At 45.8% G+C, this 10,004-nt stretch overlaps 1 protein-coding gene across 1 annotated transcript; it reads left to right on the forward strand.

The window, feature by feature from the left end:
• Nucleotides 1–7,525: 7,525 nt before the first annotated feature.
• On the forward strand, nucleotides 7,526–8,960 carry LOC308130737 (phospholipase A2 inhibitor and Ly6/PLAUR domain-containing protein-like). The gene is made up of 4 exons (XM_080497179.1): nucleotides 7,526–7,642; nucleotides 7,761–7,928; nucleotides 8,027–8,152; nucleotides 8,428–8,960. The coding sequence occupies exons 1-4, from the start codon at nucleotides 7,585–7,587 to the stop codon at nucleotides 8,739–8,741; spliced, it is 666 nt and encodes a 221-aa protein (XP_080353305.1). The 5' UTR covers nucleotides 7,526–7,584; the 3' UTR covers nucleotides 8,742–8,960.
• The last annotated feature ends 1,044 nt before the right edge of the window (nucleotides 8,961–10,004 follow it).

A 10,004-nucleotide genomic window follows, 5' to 3' on the forward strand; every position in this document is an offset into this window, starting at 1 on the left:
TCACTGAGGAACAGGAACCAGTAGAGGAGTTAAACCCCTCACTGAGGAACAGGAACCAGTAGAGGAGGTAAACTCACTGAGGAACAGGAACCAGTAGTGGAGGTAAACTCCTCACTGAGGAACAGGAACCAGTAGAGGAGGTAAACTCCTCACTGAGGAACAGGAACCAGTAGAGGAGGTAAACTCCTCACTGAGGAACAGGAACCAGTAGAGGAGGTAAACTCACTGAGGAACAGGAACCAGTAGTGGAGGTTAACTCCTCACTGAGGAACAGGAGCCAGTAGTGGAGGTAAACTCCTCACTGAGGAACAGGAACCAGTAGTGGAGGCAAACTCCTCACTGAGGAACAGGAACCAGTAGTGGAGGTAAACTCACTGAGGAACAGGAACCAGTAGAGGAGGTGAACTCCTGACTGAGGAACAGGAACCAGTAGAGGAGGTAAACTCCTCACTGAGGAACAGGAACCAGTAGTGGAGGTAAACTCCTCACTGAGGAACAGGAACCAGTAGAGGAGGTAAACTCCTCACTGAGGAACAGGAACCAGTAGTGGAGGTAAACTCCTCACTGAGGAACAGGAACCAGTAGAGGAGGTAAACTCCTCACTGAGGAACAGGAACCAGTAGTGGAGGTAAACTCCTCACTGAGGAACAGGAACCAGTAGAGGAGGTAAACTCCTCACTGAGGAACAGGAACCAGTAGTGGAGGTAAACTCCTCACTGAGGAACAGGAACCAGTAGTGGAGGTAAACTCCTCACTGAGGAACAGGAACCAGTAGAGGAGGTAAACTCCTCACTGAGGAACAGGAACCAGTAGAGGATGTAAACTCACTAAGGAACAGGAACCAGTAGTGGAGGTAAACTCACTGAGGAACAGGAACCAGTAGAGGAGGTAAACTCCTCACTGAGGAATAGGAACCCGTAGTGGAGGTAAACTCCTCACTGAGGAACAGGAACCAGTAGTGGAGGTAAACTCCTCACTGAGGAACAGGAACCAGTAGAGGAGGTAAACTCCTCACTGAGGAACAGGAACCAGTAGTGGAGGTAAACTCCTCACTGAGGAACAGGAACCAGTAGAGGAGGTAAACTCCTCACTGAGGAACAGGAACCAGTAGAGGAGGTAAACTCCTCACTGAGTAACAGGAACAAGTAGAGGAGGTAAACTCACTGAGGAACAGGAACCAGTAGAGGAGGTAAACTCCTCACTGAGTAACAGGAACAAGTAGAGGAGGTAAACTCACTGAGGAACAGGAACCAGTAGAGGAGGTAAACTCCTCACTGAGGAACAGGAACCAGTAGTGGAGGTAAACTCACTGAGGAACAGGAACCAGTAGTGGAGGTAAACTCACTGAGGAACAGGAACCAGTAGTGGAGGTAAACTCCTCACTGAGGAACAGGAACCAGTAGTGGAGGTAAACTCCTCACTGAGGAACAGGAACCAGTAGTGGAGGTAAACTCACTGAGGAACAGGAACCAGTAGTGGAGGTAAACTCCTCACTGAGGAACAGGAACCAGTAGAGGAGGTAAACTGCTCACTGAGGTACAGGAACCAGTAGAGGAGGTAAACTCACTGAGGAACAGGAACCAGTAGTGGAGGTAAACTCACTGAGGAACAGGAACCAGTAGTGGAGGTAAACTCACTGAGGAACAGGAACCAGTAGTGGAGGTAAACTCCTCACTGAGGACCAGGAACCAGTAGTGGAGGTAAACACCTCACTGAGGAACAGGAACCAGTAGTGGAGGTAAACTCCTCACTGAGGAACAGGAACCAGTAGTGGAGGTAAACTCCTCACTGAGGAACAGGAACCAGTAGTGGAGGTAAACTCCTCACTGAGGAACAGGAACCAGTAGTGGAGGTAAACTTCTCACTGAGGAACAGGAACCAGTAGTGGAGGTAAACTTCTCACTGAGGAACAGGAACCAGTAGTGGAGACAAACTCCTCACTGAGGAACAGGAACCAGTAGAGGATGTAAACTCACTGAGGAACAGGAACCAGTAGTGGAGGTGAACTCCACACTGAGGAACAGGAACCAGTAGTGGAGGTAAACTCCTCACTGAGGAACAGAAACCAGTAGAGGAGGTAAACTCCTCACTGAGGAACAGGAACCAGTAGAGGAGGTAAACTCCTCACTGAGGAACAGGAACCAGTAGAGGAGGTAAACTCCTCATTGAGGAACAGGAACCAGTAGTGGAGGTAAACTCCTCACTGAGGAACAGGAACCAGTAGTGGAGGTAAACTCCTCACTGAGGAACAGGAACCAGTAGTGGAGGTAAACTCCTCACTGAGGAACAGGAACCAGTAGTGGAGGTAAACTCACTGAGGAACAGGAACCAGTAGAGGAGGTAAACTCACTGAGGAACAGGAACCAGTAGTGGAGGTAAACTCCTCACTGAGGAACAGGAACCAGTAGAGGAGGTAAACTCCTCACTGAGGAACAGGAACCAGTAGAGGAGGTAAACTCACTGAGGAACAGGAACCAGTAGAGGAGGTAAACTCCTCACTGAGGAACAGGAACCAGTAGAGGAGGTAAACTCCTCACTCAGGAACAGGAACCAGTAGTGGAGGTAAACTCCTCACTGAGGAACAGGAACCAGTAGTGGAGGTAAACTCCTCACTGAGGAACAGGAACCAGTAGTGTAGGCAAACTCCTCACTGAGGAACAGGAACCAGTAGTGGAGGTAAACTCCTCACTGAGGAACAGGAACCAGTAGTGGAGGTAAACTCCTCACTGAGGAACAGGAACCAGTAGTGGAGGTAAACTTCTCACTGAGGAACAGGAACCAGTAGTGGAGGTAAACTTCTCACTGAGGAACAGGAACCAGTAGTGGAGACAAACTCCTCACTGAGGAACAGGAACCAGTAGAGGATGTAAACTCACTGAGGAACAGGAACCAGTAGTGGAGGTGAACTCCACACTGAGGAACAGGAACCAGTAGTGGAGGTAAACTCCTCACTGAGGAACAGAAACCAGTAGAGGAGGTAAACTCCTCACTGAGGAACAGGAACCAGTAGAGGAGGTAAACTCCTCACTGAGGAACAGGAACCAGTAGAGGAGGTAAACTCCTCATTGAGGAACAGGAACCAGTAGTGGAGGTAAACTCCTCACTGAGGAACAGGAACCAGTAGTGGAGGTAAACTCCTCACTGAGGAACAGGAACCAGTAGTGGAGGTAAACTCCTCACTGAGGAACAGGAACCAGTAGTGGAGGTAAACTCACTGAGGAACAGGAACCAGTAGAGGAGGTAAACTCACTGAGGAACAGGAACCAGTAGTGGAGGTAAACTCCTCACTGAGGAACAGGAACCAGTAGAGGAGGTAAACTCCTCACTGAGGAACAGGAACCAGTAGAGGAGGTAAACTCACTGAGGAACAGGAACCAGTAGAGGAGGTAAACTCCTCACTGAGGAACAGGAACCAGTAGAGGAGGTAAACTCCTCACTCAGGAACAGGAACCAGTAGTGGAGGTAAACTCCTCACTGAGGAACAGGAACCAGTAGTGGAGGTAAACTCCTCACTGAGGAACAGGAACCAGTAGTGTAGGCAAACTCCTCACTGAGGAACAGGAACCAGTAGTGGAGGTGAACTCACTGAGGAACAGGAACCAGTAGAGGAGGTGAACTCACTGAGGAACAGGAACCAGTAGTGGAAGTAAACTCACTGAGGAACAGGAACCAGTAGTGGAGGTAAACTCCTCACTGAGGAACAGGAACCAGTAGAGGAGGTAAACTCCTCACTGAGGAACAGGAACCAGTAGTGGAGGTAAACTCCTCACTGAGGAACAGGAACCAGTAGTGGAGGTAAACTCCTCACTGAGGAACAGGAACCAGTAGTGGAGGTAAACTCACTGAGGAACAGGAACCAGTAGAGGAGGAAAACTCCTCACTGAGGAACAGGAACCAGTAGTGGAGGTAAACTCACTGAGGAACAGGAACCAGTAGAGGAGGTGAACTCACTGAGGAACAGGAACCAGTAGTGGAAGTAAACTCACTGAGGAACAGGAACCAGTAGTGGAGGTAAACTCCTCACTGAGGAACAGGAACCAGTAGAGGAGGTAAACTCCTCACTGAGGAACAGGAACCAGTAGTGGAGGTAAACTCCTCACTGAGGAACAGGAACCAGTAGAGGAGGTAAACTCCTCACTGAGGAACAGGAACCAGTAGAGGAGGTAAACTCCTCACTGAGGAACAGGAACCAGTAGAGGAGGTAAACTCACTGAGGAACAGGAACCTGTAGTGGAGGTAAACTCACTGAGGAACAGGAACCTGTAGTGGAGGTAAACTCACTGAGGAACAGGAACCAGTAGTGGAGGTAAACTCCTCACTGAGGAACAGGAACCAGTAGAGGAGGTAAACTCCTCACTGAGGAACAGGAACCAGTAGAGGAGGTAAACTCCTCACTGAGGAACAGGAACCAGTAGAGGAGGTAAACTCACTGAGGAACAGGAACCTGTAGTGGAGGTAAACTCCTCACTGAGGAACAGGAACCAGTAGTGGAGGTAAACTCACTGAGGAACAGGAACCAGTAGAGGAGGTGAACTCACTGAGGAACAGGAACCAGTAGAGGAGGTAAACTCACTGAGGAACAGGAACCAGTAGAGGAGGTAAACTCACTGAGGAACAGGAACCAGTAGTGGAGGTAAACTCCTCAGTGAGGAACAGGAACCAGTAGTGGAGGTAAACTCACTGAGGAACAGGAACCAGTAGAGGAGGTGAACTCACTGAGGAACAGGAACCAGTAGAGGAGGTAAACTCCTCACTGAGGAACAGGAACCAGTAGAGGAGGTAAACTCCTCACTGAGGAACAGGAACCAGTAGAGGAGTTAAACTCACTGAGGAACAGGAACCAGTAGTGGAGGTAAACTCCTCACTGAGGAACAGGAACCAGTAGTGGAGGTAAACTCCTCACTGAGGAACAGGAACCAGTAGTGGAGGTAAACTCACTGAGGAACAGGAACCAGTAGAGGAGGTGAACTCACTGAGGAACAGGAACCAGTAGAGGAGGTAAACTCCTCACTGAGGAACAGGAACCAGTAGAGGACAACAGTCAGCCCTGACAACAGTCAGCCTTCATCACATCCAGAGGCTAAAACACACTGCTAGTCGTAGCGCCACCTGCGGGAACATACTTCCAATCGTTGAGCAGCAAGGGTGTGAGGACCCGGCCAATGCTGCTTGCAGCTTTAATTATTATCCTCATTTTTCTCCCATAACCTCCAATGAGTTTTTGAGGGCCTAAACATAACTTTTTGCGACACGCTGCACACCAACAAGCCCGGCGAAGAAACACCGGCGCCGCCAGACTTGTAACTACCTAATTGCACGACATGCTAGCGACGGTCAGGCAGGAATGATGTGAACCAGGAGAGTGCAGCAACAGTAATCCCTATGCCGGCCAGGCGGTCCAGGAGTAGTGGGGGGGAGATTGTGTCAACAGCTGCGCTGAGGTGGAGGGTGAGAATGGTAAGTAGTCTGGAGTCCGCTGGACGGAGGAGGTCCTTGGTCATTTGGACTGGGGCTGTTTCAGTGCTGTGTTTTGGACGGAAACGGGATTGAAAAGGTTCACGAAGGTCGTTTACGTCCAGATGTGACTGTCATTGTGCGGCAACCACCCTTTCAAGTATTTTGGAACAGAATGAGAGGTTGGAGATTTCAGGTATATTGGAATCTGCCTGAAACCTTGACTGGACACGTTACAAGTGTGATCACAGTCCTGCCCTGATGAATTCCACACACCAATATACAGTCACAGTGAGAGCGCCACCTGTTGGATGGACAGGAAGTGCTGCATAACGAGCCAGTACGTGCTACACTCAAAAAGTCAGACAAAATGGTAGATATTGTGTTTTATCTGAAAACATAAATGCACCTTTGTGGCATTGCTTGGAGTTAATCCTTTTGAGGACTTGGACTGGATTTTAGTTTGACATCATGTCTAATGTCACGAATACGGACAGGACCCAAGTGCAGGACTCTGGAGGCAGGCTGGGTTCAAACAAGTCTTTTATTTGATGACATCACAGACAGATGAATCGCAGGATGCTCCTTGACATGAAGAGCACAGCAGACTTGATTCCAATGCCCTGGACAGACCGGACGAGACATGGACGACTAACACTGGACCGGACGGACGGGACATCGATAACAAACAACCCGACGCTGAACAAACACACAGACAGGACATATATAGGGCAGGGTGATTACAAGAAGTGGCCACAGGTGAGGTGCTGGACAGCCCAGACCTATGGCCCGCCCACTCTTAAAGGAGACCTCAGCCTACACCCTGACATCTAAAGAATCACAAAAACCTGAACTGACTGACTGTTTTCACCCTTTTCCCCCTACTCATATGGCACTTCTTCAATATTACTAATGTACACGACAGATTGGCAAACGTGGCACCTGACTGGACAGGTCGTTTTCTTGATGTCCCTAACATTACAACACAGTTTCTGACTGTTTGTGATCATGCGTGACTCAAAGGTTCTTCATTCAAATGACTATAATGAATGATTTAGGGTAATGGAAAAGACAATGCTTGAAGGAGTGTGAATGATGCTGATTTAGACCAAATAATGAACTAAGTGCAATGTAAATAGCCTGCACATGGTCAGATCGGCCTCACAGTTGACATATTGAATCAGAGCCCGGCCCTCATCACAACCGTATGATTACTACTTAGGTTTAGACTTCGAAGACGTTGTTCATAATTGTAAAGTGGAGCCATTAACATGAATGCTGCATAGAACGTGCACCACGTAAAATAAATTCTATTAATTGAATTCAATCTCTCCAGCTAAATTATAAAACTCTGACTACATCACTTTTTGCCCGAAATCCACACCCTTTTTCAAAACAAAACAGGGTGTACCTAAATAAAAGTGGGTGTGGGTGTAAGTGGAAGCAATCACCTTTTATTCAGGTAAATAGAAATAATTCTACAAAAATACATATACACCCAATCATTTTGTTTAATATCTCATTAGTATGAAAGATGTAGACCATATATAGAGAGAAGTGACGATCATACGCTATCGCCGCAATCATGAAGCTCATCATCTCATTGACTCTCTTCTCGGCACTCGCCAGTGTCGGTAAGTTACTTTCATCTAGTATCTGTGTCATTTGAAATGAAAAAGGTCTTTGAACTTAACCAGGTTAAAAAATATATATATACCAATGATTAACAAATAATTTACATTTAGTGTTTATGTAGTTTACAGGGTTTGACCAAAATGATGTAAAAGACCTTCTTTTCATTCAATCTGAACTGTGTTCATGTTTCATTAACCTTTTATTTTTTGTTGGTTTGTTTGTCTGTTTTCCATTACAGCTGCCGGCATCACTTGTTACGTGTGCAGAGATTCTAGCGGGTCTGGGTCTGGGTCTGGGTCTGGGTCTGGGTCTGGGGCTGGGTCTGGGTCTGGGGCTGGGTCTGGGGCTGGGACTGGGGGTGGGACTGTGATTTTTTTTATATCTGGGGGTGGGAATGGGTTTGGGTCTGGGGCTGAGTCTGGGGCTGGGTCTGGGGCTGGGTCTGGGTTTGGATCTGAGCCTGGGTCTGGGTCTGGGTCTGGGTCTGGGTGTGTCATGGAGCGGTTTACTTGTCCAGAAGAAACTCCATTCTGCATGATATCTTCCACCACTTGTAAGACATTCCTTGTTTTATTCATCACATTTTCTTTGTTTGATTTTTTTTTTATATATAAAATAGGATTTTATATTGGCTTTAATGAGCATTTTTAAACTGTGACTTGACTCCACAGCTGATTTCAATGGTGACCGTGCCGAAGAAGTTTTCATGGGTTGTGCAGGTTACAGTGTGTGTCACGCCCCAGGCTCTTTTATAACTTCATACCAGACGGACAACCTACGTGTTCAAGTAAATACTACATGCTGTGACAGTGACGCGTGCAATTCAGACATTACACCTTGTAAGTAAAGACGGACTACAAAACAAAAAATACAGTTCAAATAAAGTATTTTGGACGAGACCGCTGACTTCTTGGTTCTGTTTTTTTCTGGTTTTCAGTTTTCGATTCAGAACCAAGTTCAAATGGATTATCGTGTCCATCTTGTCACCCAGACGACTACGAATGTAGACCTCACACCATTCAGTGTTCAGATCCTGAAGACATCTGCTTCAACGCCATCCCCGGTCACTATTTACTCAATTATTATTATTGTTATTGTTGCTGTATAAAGTTGAACTGTTCTTTATTCATGCATTTCAATTCTTTAAAACAAGTTTCTGCATGTAAAACTATAATACTGGTCCAACAGGTGGGACATTTTCTGCCTTTGCACCTTTAATGGCGAAAATCTTTGATTGTAGTTTCTCCTAAAATTCGACTCGTATTTTCAACCCAGCCTTGACTCCAATACATTCAAATCATTTCTCATTTCACTTGTGACCTTTTTTGTTCTCCACAGAAAACCCATCGGACACATTCTTTCATTCTGGTTGTGCAACTGCCAACTTCTGTAAAATTGCCTCATCCCAGAGAACTCTGCCTTTCTACCCAGCGGGGGGAAGACTCTCTAAGAGAGTAGGCTGTGTACCTTTCACCACAACCGCTCCTCCAACAACTACTACAACCGCTCCTCCAACAACTACTCCCAAGAACTGCTGCAACGACAACTGCAACAACGGCTGCAACAACGGCTGCAACAACGGCTGCAACAACGGCTGCAACAACGGCTGCAACAACCACTGCAACAACCGCTGCAACAACTGCAACTATTGATTGTTTACGACCATTGATAGATTACGACAACTGCTATTCCAACTAAATGTGTTCTACCAATCAATGTTTTCTGTTTCCTGTCCTCTCTACATCCGGTGTAATGTTTTGAAGTTACTCTTTTCTCCTGGAAAGATCTTTTCCTGTTTCATATCTACTCTTGTGGGGCCTTCATAAAATTCTCCCAAATCCTAAAACTTTCCCAAATGATTCAATAAATACACAGCATTCAAACTGCTTGAGTTATATGTGAGTTTTCATTCATAGGTTGCCTTAGTTTGACAAAAGTCACATTGAGTGAACCATATTTTAATACACTGATGCCTCGAACAAACATGTTATCTTTCCAAATGGATTGGATTTGTAAAATAAAAAGATTTAATTAGTGTCTGAACACGAGCAGAGCTGGGCGAGACCCTGCTGAAATGCAAGCAACTATTTTACTTTCTTTTTCTTTTTCTTCTTTACTGGACACTTTACATGTGTGATCACAGTCCTGCCCTGATGAATTCCTCTCTCTCTCTTTCTCACACACACACACACACACACACACACACACACACACACACACACACACACACACACACACACACACACACACACACACACACACACACACACACACGCACACGCACACAAACACACAGACACACACACACACACACACACTTATGCACACCAAGCTGTATATAGGTAGTTAGAATCTGTGTTTATTTGTTTTCATTGTAAATAAATCTAATGTTTGGAATCATACTTGCTGTGTTATTAATGAGCACAAAGGTGAATGAAATGTCGACTCTTCTGTGTCAAGAACTCCAAAATCCTTCAAGCTTTACTGTTACAGTCTTTGTCAATCACTTTGACACTAGTTTCAGAACCTTGATGTCATTTTTCACAACTCTAGATACAAAACTCACAACCAATGATCAGAATGCACTTTTTTCAAAACTCTAACACTTTTTTTCACTCACTTGGATACAATGCACAAAGACCAAAGATCATTTGTCCATTGAACTTTAATCACCGGTTCAAAATGACACAACTTAACATCACAGTACAATCATTTCAAAATGCTATTCACACATTACATTTCTATTGACTGTCAATTCATTTCAATACAACAATCTAACTATCAATTGATACAACTACTCAAAATGACAAGTAACTGTTGCATGTTAAAGCATAGGCTTGGAAACTGAGGATGAGCATGTTCAAATCATGACATTTTCAGGATGATGACAATGATTGACACCACCTGACACCAAT

Source organism: Blennius ocellaris (genome assembly GCF_963422515.1).
Source record: "Blennius ocellaris genome assembly, chromosome: 5".
Lineage (NCBI taxonomy): Eukaryota > Metazoa > Chordata > Actinopteri > Blenniiformes > Blenniidae > Blennius > Blennius ocellaris.